This window comes from Cinclus cinclus, chromosome 8 (genome assembly GCF_963662255.1).
Source record: "Cinclus cinclus chromosome 8, bCinCin1.1, whole genome shotgun sequence".
NCBI classification, from domain to species: domain Eukaryota; kingdom Metazoa; phylum Chordata; class Aves; order Passeriformes; family Cinclidae; genus Cinclus; species Cinclus cinclus.
This window is the reverse complement of record NC_085053.1, coordinates 7,053,847-7,070,511: the sequence shown is the minus strand read 5'-3', so window position 1 is coordinate 7,070,511 and position 16,665 is coordinate 7,053,847. Positions and strand designations below refer to the sequence as shown.

General features: G+C 41.9%; 1 protein-coding gene across 1 annotated transcript in view; it reads left to right on the top strand.

Annotated features, from left to right (window-relative positions):
• RGL1 (ral guanine nucleotide dissociation stimulator like 1) overlaps nt 1–16,665 on the top strand; it is a 53,280-nt gene that overhangs the window by 19,218 nt on the left and 17,397 nt on the right. The window contains exons 3-5 of the mRNA XM_062497054.1: nt 601–809; nt 6,102–6,179; nt 15,951–16,135. Coding sequence (XP_062353038.1) covers nt 601–809; nt 6,102–6,179; nt 15,951–16,135 — 472 coding nt within the window. The remainder of the gene's footprint in view (nt 1–600; nt 810–6,101; nt 6,180–15,950; nt 16,136–16,665) is intronic.

Sequence of the window (16,665 nt, the reverse complement as noted above, 5' to 3'; positions counted from 1 at the left end):
CCACACACAGTCCCAAACCCTAGATTTATGGATAAATATTGTGCCAAGTGGAAACTCTAAGAGAAAATTGGAATGTTAGAATGCCTCTTTTGTGAGAGGAGTTTGACACCCTCCTTGCAAAAGTATCTTGAAATGTTTTTCACCAAATATGTTCTGACCTTGGGTCCTGTGTGACACCCCAAAGTTGGTATTTTCACCAAGGGAATCACAAGTGCCAGTGCTTTAGGTCAGCTTTCATGTTTATTCTGAAGTTAAATGAAACACTGAATAATCACTTTTTTTCCCCCCCTTCAGTAATAATACTCTTTGTGGGATAATGGATTGTCTTTTTGATAATAATATATGGTGGAATCGTGACTTAACTTGATAGTGGTCATGCTGTAAAACTTTTTTTGAGCATGTCAGAGAAATGTTTTCAAATAAAGTTATTTAAAAACTCAATTATTTAATGAAGCATTTGGTGCTTGGAGAGCAGCAAAAGTTGACAAAATCATTTAGTAACTGGTGATGGCCAATTTCTGTGCAAAGACAGGATACAATCTGTGTCAGGGATCTGTCTCCTGCCTGATTTTTGCACTTTGTTTTTCTTTCCTTTTGTAGGGTGAAGGAGACCAGTTACCCCCAGAGCACACTGTCAGACAGTATGAAACATCTAAGATCAGGGCTATAAAAGCTGGAACTTTGGAGAAACTGGTGGAGAACCTTCTCACAGCTTTTGGAGATGCAGATTTTTCTTACATCAGCATCTTCCTTGCAACGTACAGGGCCTTTGCTTCTCCCAGGGCAGTGCTGGAACTTCTTCTGGACAGGTAAGAGCCACTGCTGTGCAGTGGAAATGGATCCATCATTTACACAACAGGGGAAAGTTGTCAGGAACCTTTTCCCTTGCTTTTAATAATGGGCATGGATTTAATAACTGTTGTCAAGAATACTGCAAAATCCAGAATTTCAGCATAAACATCCAATCTGTAAATGCATTGCTGCTCACATCCCAACACTCATCAAAGCATAGGTAAGGCAAGTGTGCCATGTCTGGCTGCTGAAGAACCCACCTGGAGCAACACAACAAAATTAATGCAAGTTTCCTCCAAAAAACCCAATGGAATGCATGAGCTGCAAAGTCATACCTGAAATAGATTCCAAAATTTTGTTGGATACCTAGCTCTTCTGTTTGGGGGCTGCTGATCTGGAACAGGGATTGTACAGCCACAAGAAAAAATTTGCTCCTGTTCTATTACATCATATGAATATGGAACCATAAATTTTTGCAGACAGCCCAAGGACTGCTAAATGTTGTAAGGAATAGCTTTTATGGCCAGACTGTTAAATCATGGCTGCTGTGTCTGCATAAATGCTTGGAACATGCAGCATTAGTTTCTCACACTAAATTTGAACTGAGACACGACTGGGTCAGGGGTGCTCTTATTTTGGGAGTGTAATATTTGTTGCACTTTCAGAATCTGTGATTCATAGAAATGGTTGCTTTGTCATGAAGTAATTAGAACAGAGAAGTGGTATAAGTACTCCTAGGGTTTAATTTTAGCTCTCCCACTAGGTAGACAAGGAACAAGGCATGGATAAATTATCTGTACTTTTCTATCTGAAAAGGAAAATCCTGGCATAGGAATGCTGTCTAGCTCAATTAGTAAAGATGATAATAATAATAACCTGACAGTCAGGCAAGCAGTCAGCTGAGAAAAGAGCAGCCATCCTGGAGAGCAGACTTGGTTACAATTGCATTGACTGTTCTGTGCTTTATTTTAGTCCATCGGAGTTCTGGTTTAGAATGTGAGAAATGATAAAAATTGGCAGTGGATACGTAGAAGAATATAAAAACATTGAGGTTCTAAGGAAGTCGGCTCTGCCTTCCTGCTCTCACACTTGTTTAAAGAGGTGAAAATGTCTGGAGAGGGCAGGAAAGCCCATAGGAGAACTGTCTCCACAGAACAGAACTCTCTTTTCTGAGCCCAGCTTTGATCTTGCTGGCTTGTGTAGCTCTCTGAGCAAGTTACAATACCCCCTTGAGAGGAACGGGCTGCCTGATCTTGTCAGCATCATCCCCAGCCCTGTTTAATACGTGTCAGGATCCACAGGAAATCCTAGGAGGTTAGCACTTCCTTCCCTTCTCACAAATCATGAGAGCATGGTGCTTAAAAATCCATGGATGTGATGTTTCTCTTGGCTTTTTGTACGTCATGGATAATCTAGAATTTTATGGCTTGTGAGAAAATATAGATTAAATTTAAGCTATAAAAGTTATAATTATTTACATGTAGCTGAGGAATACTGACTTGTGAAGAAAAGCAGATGTTATAAGGAAAAAATTGAAAAAAATTATGGATAGTAATTTATTTTAATCAGCTTGTTTTTCATCTCTAGATTAGTTGAGAATAAGTAGCCCAGAGTCTGCATTTTTGCGACTTTGTTTTTAGTGATACTTTTTAATAATCAGAGTACAGAGACTAAAGTGGGTGTCAGTGCACAATTCATGTTTTGTTTTGTGTGCCAGTGGAGTAATAGTGAAAAAGGCAAGGTCTTTAAAAAAAAACCCCGGCAGCACAGTTTTGGTGTTTGTTGTCAGTTTTAGTTTCACCTGAAGAGCTTGAGCCCTATCTCTTATTCTTGGGGATAGAGCAGGGTTGTGGAGTAAGGGAACAATTAGAAAGTGCTGAGCTCTTGTTGTTTGGTCCAAGGGAGAACAGTGATGTGACCAGATCAAAAAAGGCCCTTCCAGCTTTTTACAGGTGAGCAGCTCCTTGGGAAAGAGGAGGAGGGAACAGCATCCACATCATTTGCAGGATATTTTATTTTGTAGGGACGTACTCACTGAAAATCTTCCTCCACAATGTCCTTGTGGAAGCTGGATCACGCTCAAGCCCAGTGCATTCAGTTTATGCTGGATTCGCTGTGGATTCAGTGCTGCAGAATTGTCTGATGAGTGTTAGACTTACACAAACCCAGTTTACACAAAAGGTCCTGGGACTCTTGGGGAAAACGTCCTGGGAAATGTGCATATCCTGTACCCTAAGTGTGTGAGGAAACCTGTTGGTAATTTGATGCTATCTGCAGAGTATCCTGTCCCAAGCAGTGCACTGCTGACTGAATTTGGGGCAGGAAACATTTATGGTGTCCAAAAGCAGGTGAGGTGCTCTTCCCTGAGTCAGGGAAGCAAATAAAAAAGCCGAAGCTGTGCTTAAGAGAAACTTTACTTTTAGAAACAGTTTTAGGAATCTGGTTGTTGCATCTCTATAAATTTTCTTTCCTCTGTGACTTCACATTACCCTTTTGTTTTTGATTAAGTTTGAGACAGAAGCCCTATTAATTTTTTGACAGATTCAGCCTATAATGGTTTTCTTTTAAGATAAATTAGAAGTCACTAAGACAAAATCTTGAACATAGGCTTGTATGTTGAGAAGTGAGCGGGACAACTTCTGTTTCCAAAGCTATTTAGGAGTAATTGAACATCCACATCCCTTTTAGCATTCATGAGAGTTTGGCATCTAAGTACAGCAGACAGCTTTGGAAATCTGCCAAGCTTTTAACACTGTATGTTCTGATATGTTCTAGTTGTTTGGTACAAGTGGGCAGGGGGAGTTAAAAGAAGAAGATCCTGGTGGCATTTTGACATAGAAGCCTTCCATGAAAGTTCCTGGATGGAAGGAGAGTGGCTTCTCCTGGCCCTGGATGTGGGGATACAGTGTGGTGCCTCTGGTATTCCCAGGGGCGTATTCCAAAGTATGATAGAAGCCAGAGTTGGTTAGCTATCCAGATGAGGTTAGAAGGAGGCCAATTTCCTCTCTTCCATAATGTATTTTGCCCTGATAATTGTGTTCCTCAGAAGTGGAGCTGTGCTGTGCTTGGCACAGGCACAGAGAAAGTAGCAACCAGTCCCTGTCTGGAGCAGTTTACAGAGGAGGGAATTGAGACTGTTTGGAGGGAGAGTTGGAGCTGGGTAATGACAGCAAAGAACAAGTAAGATTGATGTTTCCCATTCATTCCTTTTGCAGGAGGATGGTTTGCTGCAGGGTAAATGGAGAGGACAGGGGAGGTGAAGGGGGAGTGTTGAAAGGGGCCCTGCAGTAGCAGAGCCACACTTCTGGGACAGCAGCTTTGTGGTGTTTGACTCACTGCCGTTCCTGTAGCATCCATTATTTCTTTTTCCTGTATATCAAGTGGCTTATCTACTCAGCTAGACAAGTGATTTCACTTCCATGACTCTATGTGTGTAGGATGCAAGCCACCTTATCTTTCCTGAGCATCTGGCCTTCCAAATTGCTTGTTTAATGCTTACAAGCTTGTTCAAGGCTTTGTTTGGGGCCGTTGCAGAGACCACCTTTCCTTATTATTTCTGAGTTATTCAGAGTATTTTCCTCCTTCCCTCTTAACAGAGATGCAGGGATACATTTTCCACTATATTTTCCAGTATTTAAACATTCAGTATTACCCATTACATTCTGGTCTCATTTGCTTAGTCAGTTTCTTTGAGTGTACTCTGTAACTTCCCAAATGCCAAGCAAGGCTGAAAAGTTCCGTGGGCTACAGGATCCTTTTGTTTCTCGTGTCTCTTTTTGTATGCAAAGCATTCCTACAAGGCTGGGCAGTGAAAGACTCTTTGTCGGGAGCTGGTGAGAACAGAGTGTTGCAAGGCTGCAGAAAGGCTGTTCTTTACATCAGTTGTGTTGTTAACTCCTCCTAACCCGTATTTAATGACCTGTTGTTCATGGAGAGATGGGAGATAGGCAGAGATTTACATCTGGCAACTTAAGGAAGCATTATATCCTTCTCCAGTTTTGCACAGAAAACTGCCTGCTCTTTTATTGCCATCTTACGGATTTCTCCTGTAAAACTCAGCTTCTGTCTCTAGTGGGATTTAAGCACAAGTGCCTAATGTTCTGCAAATACATATTTAATATTTCACGCAGTAGTAGGACAATGATGTTGGGACTCATCTCCGTACATTTTCTTCAAAAAGTTAGTTTTGAAAACTGAATATAAAAATGTAAATTTTATTTAAAAAAAAATCCCTAGCAGAGGGAAAGTGCCTTTTGTCTACTGGCTGTGTTTTAGGCATATTACAGAGTAGATGGCAGTGGAGAGTGAAATCCTCTCCCTTTAACAACAGGTCTGTGATTCTTATATGTGAAGCCTCAGACCAGTACTTGAGGGAAGCATAAAACTACCACCACTTCCATCCATTGAAATGTTTTTGGATGAGTTTGGGACAGTTCTGACATGAACCTTCGGGACAGAAACAGCTCACCATGTTCTCTCTGTCTGATGTTACCAGGTTGTAGCACAAGCACTTAAGGATGCACTTGTTTTAAGTCATCAGATTAATTGAGATGTATAAACCTAAATGGATAAAATCAGCTTGACTTACTCTGGACAGTGAGTAATTGTTCACTTATGTTAAACCTGCCTGTAAGGAGCCATGGAATTCTTCATGGATAATTATGGAGCTGTATATCTGAAACGATAGGAACTTCCACTGAAAATGAAGTGCATTTTCAAGGCACAGGGTTGTGCCTTGTAGGTAATAGATTTCCCTTTGGCACTGTTGGAGTTGTGCCCATGGTTCCCTCTTTCCTAGTGGTGTTTTCATAGCATTATGGGCTTTTCTCACTGTATCAGGAGTTTGGGCACAAAGTGAGCACTCGCCACCTAGGAAATGTTGAAATAACATTTGGAGCTGTTGGGATTGGCAAGTGCTAGAGACACAGAAGCTGTTTTGGAGAAGGTGGTTGTGTTACAGTCTTGTTGCACATTGCAATATTGTCCTGGGAAAGGACAGAGTGAAAACAGGCAGAAGGGTCTTGGAGCTGTGAACAAAGACACTGTTTTCTTTGATTCCTCCAGTGTCCAGGCTGCTTCATATAAAATTGATAAATTAAGTTGGAAGTTACTGGCTGTTTCTTTAGGATTTTTTTCCCTCCTAAATGGAATAATTTTCAAGGTCCTTAATTCTGCCCACCTGTTAAGGCTCTGTAGTTTGAGCTGGAAACACTTTGTAGCTGTTTATGGTAATTGTATATGAATGATGCTCTTTGGGATTTTGCTTTTATTCACTCGAGTTTCTTCTAAACATCCATCTCCTTTTTCAGGTTTGGAAACCTGGAGACCTCAAGCCATGGAGAAGTAGAGAACCTGAATTCCTTGGAATCTGAGATGGTACTCAGGGCGTAAGTATGGATTTGCACTATGGAGCAAGTCCCAGACAGGATTTGGACTTGGAGGAGATGTGAGCAGCAGAGCTGTTGATTCCATTGAAAATTCACAGCACTGTTTGCATGCTTAAACAAGCTTGTGGAAAGGCCAAATACCAATTGTCGTGTAACATATCCAATAATACAATCCAGGCATCTTTTGCAGGGAAATTGTTTTGGAATTAAACACGAGATTGAAACATCTAAGCCAACATTTTGGTGATTAAACAAACAAGGAGTGTTTGTTTCCTCTGCCTTATCTGTGGCAGTAAGTGGTTATTGCTTACGAGTGATTTTATTGTCATTACAGCAATGCCTGCAAAGCAAAGCTGAGGGTGACTCAGGCAATGTGTGTGCATGGATCTTTTCCACTAGTGCCCTGTGATTTACAGTGCTGCTTTTAGAGTGAAATTTAAATTCTGAGGTCATCCTCATTTGCAAAAGAAATAGCAAAGTTGTTTTGAACTGCAGTTTAAATGAGAAGAAGGCTGTTTGGCTCTCTTCCTAGGGTTTTATCTTTAGACATTGGGTGTAAAATGTGCCTTAGGTCATCAACATTTGTACTTTGACATCTGTGGTTTGCATGGACTGTGGCATGTGTGGTTATATTTGATTACAGAATGAAGATGCTTAATTCTTGTCAGCATTATTGGTTTTCTGTTCCTCTTGGACTTGACATAGAAGCTCAACACTCCATCTTTCCTGGCTGGTAAAAAATTTTGCTCCCATTTTGCCATGAGAACTCCTCAAAGAACAGATGGTGGTTAAAGCTTGGTTACAGGCACCAAGAAGGCAGCATGATGTCATGGGTAGAAGCACTAACAGCCACCCACACTTTCTTCCAGACTGAGCTCTAGGGTCTCTTCTAACGTTGGGCAAACCATTTGACACTCCCTGATCTCAGTCATAAAGCATGGCCTAAAGCTGTACCCTTCCTGCAGAATAGCTGAAGGATTCATTCTGGGAGTGAGGAATTAATTTCACCACGATAAACCGTGGTGGGATTAATCCCCCAGCTGCCTTTTCATGGACCCAGAGGACTTTTGAGGATGAGATGGAGAGAAAAGTAGTGAAAGTAATCTTGATGTTTGGTGTGTCACTTGGGCTTTGGGCAAAATGTATCAGTTTTTAGTTACACCTGCCAGTGAGTGTGCAAGCAAATAACATTCAGTAGGAGAGTGTTTTGGTTTGTTTGTTCGTTTTTAGTGGAATTATTTGACTTCTGACTATATATACAGTTTACCAGCCTTGCCAGTTGCTTCCTGCTGTATCAATGTTTTCTTTCCTCTTGTCACATAACACCTTTGCACCTTTGAATGGACAAATGGATGAAGCCTGTGGTCCTATTCCTGTGGTAGCTCAACTTGTGATGAATTTTCTGACAGATTTTTCATTATTGTAGTTCAGAACAGCTGATTTTGATCCTTTGGCCTTCATAAGATACCTTCTATTTGTGAATTTGACATCTTTACTCAAATCCGTGTCTATAAAAAGTTCAACAATGAAGTTGTCAACAAAGTTGTTTGTCAGGTATATATACATGTTTAAGCAGATCCCATATAAATATGAATTTACTTTGCTTCCTTAAAAATTTCCACTGCTTTCAGTTGCTCTGGCTACTTGTCTCTTAAATACAATTAATGGTATCTGAAAAATGTTTGGCTTTGTAGTCCTGCTGTGAAACATGTACTTCTGGTAGTTCAGGTTTTCTCTTGTCTGGGATAATTCCAATATAATTGCATTTGCCCTCTTTTCTCATAGAAGAGAAGCATGATATAATTGTGCTTTTGGTTTTATTTGACTTGGAGAAATAGGAGGAAACAGCAGTAGAACCTTGCTATTTCTTGGCATTAACTCTGTATTTCTCACAGGCTTCATGGGGAAGCCTGTGGTCTGCGGCCAGAGGGAGACCTTCTCCATTCATGAGACTTCTGTTGTGACAGCTCAGAGGCTTTAAAAAGCCATTTTGGCTATTAGAAGTGGGATGCAATTTAAAGCATTTTCACTGGTTTGTCACAAAAAAATGCTGCAGAAGTTAAGAACAACTGCAGAAGGAGAATTTATGACTCCTTAAGTACCTCATGGAGCCTGAAAGAAGGAGGGGTAGCAAAAACTGAGAGAAGAAGGGGTAGTAAAAATTGAGGATATGCGTGGAAGGAACATTGTCCTGCGTGGTGCACTGTAAGCCCACAGGTTACTGCCTTCTAAGCTGAAATTCTCTGTTCTTTTTGCACTTGTAGTAGAGAGCTGTGGTTTATTTTGAGGAGAATGCCTGAGGTAAATGATCTATTTTTTTTTTTACATTATGCAAATATTCCACATAATGTTTATGTACCTGCTTCAGTATTTAGAACCTGCAGATCCTAAACTAGGGCTTGAGCACATTTGTGGCACAGTCTTGTTAGAGGGGCTTGTGGGAGCTTTAAGCCTGCCCTTCTGTTTCCAGATCTGCAGTGATTCCAGACTGTTGCAGTGATGTGTAGTTGTTACTGACCCAAGATCACTGCAGTTGTGTTCAGAAATGTGCCCTCCTAGGACACTTTCTGCCAAGGGGATTTTCTCCTCTTCACTTGAACATCATTCCTATCATTTTTTGGGCCACCAGAATGGTTAAAATATTGTATTTTTCAAAAGGGATCTCACTTAATTACATCTAATATGTGGTTTAATCAAAGGTACTGTACTTTTTAAAATACCTTGGGTCTTAGAGTTGTGAGTAAACTTATCAAAACCATCAAAAATTTTGTAAGCTTCAAACAACCTTCCTTTTTTTTCCCTATCAGCACCCACTTAGCTTTTCATGTTCAGTAACTTGCTTTCCACACTTCTCACTACTTTGAGTCAGTCAGACAGTTCATGATCACAAGTAATGGAAGAATAAAGTCCAGAAAAGGTAATATATCCCTGCTAAACATCTCAGTTAGACAGACTTCAGCCTGTGCTTCCAGGATTGTGGTGTTGTGTCTCTTAATTGTCTGATGTAAGAGTTGAAAGGAGTAGCTTATTTGGCCCTCTACCTCCTGTTAGTAAATTTTTTTGTTCTTCCCGTTACCAAATCAACAAGATTGCGTTGTGCTGTGTCTCATGGTGCATGTTTTTGTGTCGAGGGATGACAGACTTCCCTTCTCATCGTAGGTTGTTGTTGTCTTTGGAGTTTTCTCTGTTCTCTGCATGGTTTTTAGCTTAGGACTTCTGTTCACATTCAAAACAATGTGTAATGCACCAAGGTGTGTGACAATTCAGAATAAAACTATATATATGTTAAACACAAATTATCAGCATGATGAATTGCATTAAGATTTAAAGATAGGTTCGTACAATTTCTACTATAATTCAGTTATATTCTTGCCTTTTAAATGAGGTTGTATAGTTCAGATGTGTGTTGTTTGGTACATGTCACCTGACAAAAAGCAAATGAGGAAAGAAAGTTAAGCAAAAAGTAGTTCTTTCTCTTACTCATGTCTGATGTGAAGGCTCTTAGAACCTTATGAGGCAGAGTCATGAAAAACCTGAATGGGATAGTCACCTCCTCAAGATCTTCAGCATCTTTATGTATTGTATTTATTATTGTATACAATATTATTGTATTTATGTATTGTGGTCAGCAAGCCAAGCAGTTGATGCAGCAGTGTGGGGCCCTCAGTTCTCCCCAAATGGCAAAGTGTACTGCCCAGGAGATAGGTGCTGTCACCAAAAGCATTATTTCTATCACCTGATCTCTCTTTGGAGCAGAGCAGTTCCTCAGTTAACTCTTAAAACGTTGGGTTGTCTACGCAGGGTGATCTGTGGAACAACTTGTGCTGTTTTCCTTCTGTAGTGAAGGACAGTGTTAATTTTGATTTCTGGGCAGTCAGTCCACTTGTGGCAGATAGCTGCTCCCAAAGCACAGGCTCCATGAATTTGAAGAGGTGATGTGTTAAAAGAGCAGCCACTGCTTTCCCCAAAGGTTGACACTGAAGACCAGGCTGAGGACTGGAACTGAGAAAGGAACATAAAACCTTCACAATCTAAAATATTGTAGCTGCTTGTACCTTCTGGGATTCAGTGGCTCTGCAGGATCCTGAGATGTCTCTGAGTAATGTGAGGGTCCCAAGCCAGGCCATGGCACAGGAATCCCTTGCTAAGCCTATGACACCTGGGACCTGAGGCAGTACACTAACAAGAGGTGCTGAGCTGGCTGCCACCAGTTTTAAAATTTGTGTCAGTGCAGTTCCCAGAAGTGATTCATTCCTGTCCAGATACACAAAAAGCTATCCAGGCTGGCAGTCCAGGCTTGCCTGTGATGTTTGCATTTGGGGAAGCTTAGTTTACTGTTAAGTGAATCTACTTCCTTGGAGACCTTACTTAAAAATACAGGAGTACAAACCTGAGATTACTTCCAGGAAAGGTTTTTCAAAGAGGCAGACAATGTTGTGGATCTGTGGACTTGGACCTTGATTATTTGTTAGTTTGCTTTCCAGAGTTCTAACATTAGTACTGCCATGGCTTTTGAATCCTTGAATAACAGCAAAAAGTCCTTTCAAGCCTCCTTGTGGACTACAAGGCTGTGGTTTCCTTCTGTTACTGCCTCTGGTTTGTTGGTTTGGAGTCCATTGATGGTGGATGACATGCCACAGAAATGAATCAAAATACTTGGAGATTTTTCACTTGTCTTGAATGTCAGCTCATAGTTGCATCTGCTTTATTATCAAAATGTGGGGTTTATTTGTTACTAAAACTTGGAATGTGGTACAATTGAAAACCGCAGACAAAAACAACTTGAAGCTAAACTGAAACCTTGTTTCATTCCACAGCATTTGGGGAAAATAGTTCTAATAGAGAAAATAAAGGAATTATTCAGTGACCACATGGCACATCTTGCGTGGTCGCCTCCCCTCTTCTGCACTAAAAGAGCAAATAGTAAAATCTTCAGTGCAGTACCACAGCATTTGGAGTTTTTCGTAGTGACAAGCAAACATTCTCCCATGGCTTTTTGTGCATTCAGATCTGACCAAAACCTTGTCTTTTGGTTCCTTCTGAACCAAACAGTCCCACTGAAAAACAATGTGCACAGTTACAGCACTGCAGAAGTAAAACTGGGCCTGAAACATTGTATTCCAGGACAATAGACACCAAAGGAATGTGAGACAAATGGAAGAAAATTATCTGGAAGCTTCTGGTGCCTGGGAAATCCATGGTGGGGAGCAGTTAAGATACATTTGGGAGAGCAATAATCATTCATTCCAGTAAAGCAAATTAAGCTCAAGCAACATCAGAAACCAGTGTGGTTACATGAGAAGCAGAGTCAAACACAGGGCAGTGGAAGAGTGGGAGAGTTATGAAAACAACTGGAACCAAGCAGAAAAGAATAATTAGAAAGAAAAATAATGATTGGCATCTCAATTAAAACAAAGAACAGCTAGCAGAGCTCTTCTCTTAGTAGCTTCACGTGCATCCCAGCAAAAGTCTCCCATATGTTACTGAACAAATTTTTTTCCAAATTAGAAAGAGCTGATCATTTGCTGGAAGTTGTCAGGACAATATTTATAAACAAACTGGGTGTGAGAAGCCACCCTCGGAATAGCCTTTTCTTGTGGTTTACTTACATTTTACCCTGATTTAACAAGCAAAACTGGGAAAATACAGGTGACTTAATTTAATCTGTGTGAGCAAACCTGAGAGTTAGTGTCTGGACAGTGGAGGAAAGGGAATGGCCATTTGTAATGAGTATTTTTTCGATGGACTTAAGTATGCATTTGGCAAACTGTAGCTAGTTTTGTGCACATTCTTATAGAATTTCATAAGAAATTAATCAGTTAACCTCTTTTTGCAACTGAGGTTTCCCTTACTTTCCTTAACTGTTAGGCTTCCTTTCTCATTCTCTAGAAATAACTGTGATGGGAAGAAAACACTGCTTTTTCCTTTTTGGTTGGAAATCGAGGTTTAACAAGTCCAAATGCCAAGTCCTGCACTTTAGCCACAATAACCCCCTGCAGCATTACAGGCTGGGGATGGTGTGCCTGGACAGTGGCCAGGCAGAAAGGGACCTGGGGGCACTGGTCAACAGTGACTGAACATGAGCCAGCAGTGTGCCCTGGTGGCCACGAAGGCCAAAGGCATCGTGGCCTGGATCAGGAACGGAGTGGCCAGCAGGAGCAGGGAGGTCATTCTTCCCTGTGCTCACACTGGTGAGGGCACACCTTGAATGCTGTGTCCAGTTCTGGCTTCCTCAGTTTAGGAAGGACACTGAGACACCTGAGCACATCCAGAGGAGACAACAAGGCTGGTGAGGGGCTCGGAACACAAACCCTGTGAGGAACAGCTGAGGGAGCTGGGGCTGCTCAGCCTGGAGAAAAGGAGACTCAGGGGTGACCTTGTCACTCCCTACACCTTCCTGAAAGGTGGCTCTAGTCAGGTGGGGGCCGGTCCCTTCTGCAGGTAACCACTGACAGAATGAGAGGACACAGTCCTAAGCTGTGCCAGAGGAAGTTCAGGTCAGACATTAGGAAAAAATTCTTTACTGAAAGAGTGATTGGGCACTGGAATCGTCTGCTCAGGGAGATGGTGGAGTCACTGTCCCTAGCGGTGTTTGAAAAAAGACTGGATGTGGCACTCAGTGCCGTGGTTTAGTTGATGAGGAGGTGTTAGGTCATAGGTTGGAATTGATGATCTCCAGGGTAGTTTCTAACCTAATTAATTCTGTGATTCTGTGAAATGCTGTCTTTAATTCCTGTCAGATCCTGTCAGGACTGTTAGAGTTATTTTCCCAGTAGAGACGAGGCCACCCAGAATTCCCATGTTGTGGAGGGTCTCATTTCCCACCTCCACTGTGCCCTGCTGAACTAACAGAGCTGTTAGACTTGGAGCTGCCACAAACCTGTCACATTCTGTCCAGCTCATGGATAGAGGGAGTGGATGGGTTCTTGGTCCAGGTTTGTGAACAACAGGCTCAGATACACTTCTCCACCCACCTGGATAGGTTTTGGAGACTGAAACCTCCAGAGATGGGCTCCAGGCAAAGCTGGTGTGGAAATTAGAAGGCTTTCTGATAGGTGTGAAACTTGAAAGGATTGCTTAGCAGAATCTGGAGTCTGTTGCCAGCAGCACAGGAGTTAAGCATTGAGGGTTTTTTATATAGGCAGGAAAGGAAGAATTTATAACTCATCATCAACCCATAAAAAATGTAGTCTGTAGTATTTCTTTCCTGTCTGAGCTCTTGGAAGGCCCCTGTCCTATCTGAGTCTGTTGAGTACAGAGAATTTCTTTGCAAGAGCAGCAAATATGAAGCTACTGCAAGATATGGGCAAGTGTCCAGCCCATTTCTGGAAAGCTGCATTATTCCCTGACACTTCAGTAGAGCAGCTGGGCAGCAGGAGGTCACTAGGGCAGAGTGTACCTATTCTCTCTTTCCTATTTCCCCTCTTGACTGAAATTATTTTGCTGGCAAATTCAGTGTCTGTAACAGCTGTGAACTCTTCACCCTGCTCTGGGACACTGTATCTGTCTTAAACTCTGTTTATTGTTCAGTTTAAGAAAGTGGCCACCAACCAAATCTCTGGAAACTGAGCTTACTGTAGAGTGTGTGTACTAGAACAATGCTAGTACAAGAATTTGCCCTGTGGAGAGGCTCCTTCTTCCAAATCATGGCTGAATTGGTAAATGGTTATAGGAATAGAGCACCTAGCCTGGCTTTTGGTGTTGGGACCAGGGGAGATGATGGTTTGTGATGTGGGTGGGGAAAAGGAGCATGGGGCAGGAGGGAACACACTATTTGGGCATGAAGTGAGGTACAGTGTTCCCTGTCTGTGGTGGGAATGACAGGAAAATGCTGTGGGTGTAGGACAGTGGTGTTTGTGACTGTTGGTGCTGCTGTGGCAGCATTCTGGGTGTGTGTGGGGCTAGAGAGAACAACTGAAACTGGGAGGGTGGTAGGAGAGTCTGGGAGCATCAGTGGGAGCATCTACCTGTTGTGGTCTTTCCTGGCCTTGGGATGTGGAGCTGGTCTGGCACTGTTGGCTGTGCCACAGCTTGCAATGAAACCTGAAATCCAGAACGTGTTTGCATGTTAATTTTTGACTGTAAACACTTTTCATAGCTTTGAAATTGTAATTCCAGCATTTCTCCTGTCAGCAAGCCTAACCAAAGAATATTACCAACAGATTTACAAATACTTTAACTGAAAATTCAAAGCTGCCATATTATCAGAACAAGAAGGGAAAGAAACAACAGACTTAAATGGATGCAAGTTGTATGAAATCTCTCTGGTATTTAAAGTTAATTGAGTTTTGAGGAAAACCTCCACAATTCAGATGAGACACAGAGAGTGTGAGAAACTCTCTTTACTGTTTCTTAACTATTGGTTTATTTTGGATGCTGCAGAGCAGCTGAGTTAACCAGAGACTGCTATGGTTTCCCAGCTTGCAGCAGGAATGTGCCAGTATTTGTACACAGCTCCAATAGGGAGTTTTCTGTGCTGGAAGAGACTTGAGATGCAGGAGTGATTTTGGAGACATGGAAGGTTCAGGGCCTTTTTCTCAGGAAGTTTAAGTGTGTATTGTGCCTTTTATTCTGAAATAAGGAGCTTAAAGTTTTAAGAAAAGTGATTATTTTTTAGTAATTTTAATTTTCTATTTTTGCTACACTGAGTTGAAAATTGTCAACAACATTGCAAATTATTTCTGGAAAACCATAGCCTAAACTGTCTTATTTTCTTGTAAAATCAAGTTGAAATTATGATAAGTCCATGCAAATATAAGATCTAAGGGCTTTCCCACAAGCATATATTGTGCAGTATCTAAGTACCAATCTAGTAGATGGGTGTGGATGAAAACCTACATAAATCAGGAAAAGCAAACAGATCCCTTCCCCTCCCTCCCCCCAGCTTCATGAAGGGTGTAAATCACACCGAGTCATCAGCTCTGCTTTCCCTTCATCCCAGAAGGATTGTCCATGGGATGGTATTTTAGCTGCATGTATCTAAGAAAGTCTGGGGTAACTTCCCTGAACAAGATTCAGTGGTCCTACAACTCCTTAACCATCCTTTTCCTGCTCTGCCAGCATGAGCAGGACACCCTTTTTGCGTGCTGTAATTTGACAGCCCCTCCTTAGTTTGTGCTGAAGATGAAACAAAGACTCTGCTGATACATTTTTAATCACTAAGATTAGCAGGATCACTGTGTCTCCTAGGCTCAGCTCTCTTGGCACTCCCAGGCTGGCTCTGGCATGGGCAGCCTTGTGCTGCAGTGAGGGTTCTATCCTCCAAGATGTGGCAATCCCACTTGCTGCGTGCATGTGGGAGTTAGGCTCAGGATTGTCTCCTTTTTCCTCAATGAAAGCCACAGTTTCATGAGCAGGCAGGCTTTGTACCAAGACTGTAGATAAGGAGGAACATGGCATGGAGGGATATTCAGGTCCAGTATGGTCCCCAGACTCTACAGCTGATGAAAGGCCCCAGAGGAAGTATTTGATTTAGCATTTCCACTGGGAAGTAGCCATGAATACCTTGTTTCCTCCCTGCTATTTTCCCACAACATCCCAGGGAGTGGTTAGGGAGCAAACATTGAGCTTTTCCCAGTGGCCCAGGACAGAATGAAGAAATTAAGTTGTGCTGTTGATGGTGCGTGTTATGTCTGGTGGTTGTTAAACATGGCTGTGGTACAGCTCAGCACAGATACTTCAGCTGGGCTGTGAATGTTTGTTGTTCTGTTGGATACAGGTATATTCACTTCCACCTGGATGCAACACTGTGTTTTCTCTGTTTGCTTGTAGTGAAATAGCATCAGTCTTAAGGGCCTGGCTTGATCAGTGCTCGGAGGATTTCAGGGAGCCCCCTGACTACATGTGTTTGCTGAAGTTGCTGGATTATCTGAAGAACAATATGCCCAATTCTGACATGGAGAGTAGGGTGCAGAACCTCTTGAAGCAGTTTCAGAACCAAGAAGTAGAAGCTGTTGGTGAGTTACCATTCCCTTCTTTCTTTCTGCCCTCCCAGACCATAGTATGCCCCAGGGATTTATGTGCAGTACATTTCACCACCTCTCATGCTTATCAATAGTATTGTGAGGCTCACCAGTGTCTTTTGTATGTTTGTTTTGTTTTGTTATTTTATTTATTTTTTTAAGGAATGAAATAGTGTTACAGTGTGATGTGCCTATGTCTGCTCATCCTGGGGTGGCTTGGGAAATTCAACACTTCTCTAATATTTAGCCAAAGCTTTGAGATTGCTGCAGCAGCCAGCTGGTTAATTGTCAGCACACTTCCCATGCCACTCAGTTAAAACACACAGCTGCTCTCTGGCTGGGCTTCTCAATCAACCTCTCCCCCCTCCCAGAAAACCCCAAACAAACAAAAAACAGAATACAGAGCTGCAACAAAATACAGCTTGAGTCACAAGCTTTGTCCTGCAGCTTTTCTTCCTACTTACCTTCTTGTCAAAGGAAGTGCCTGTGGGTGTTTTTTCCTATTGGAGTGGCTGGCTGCTGGT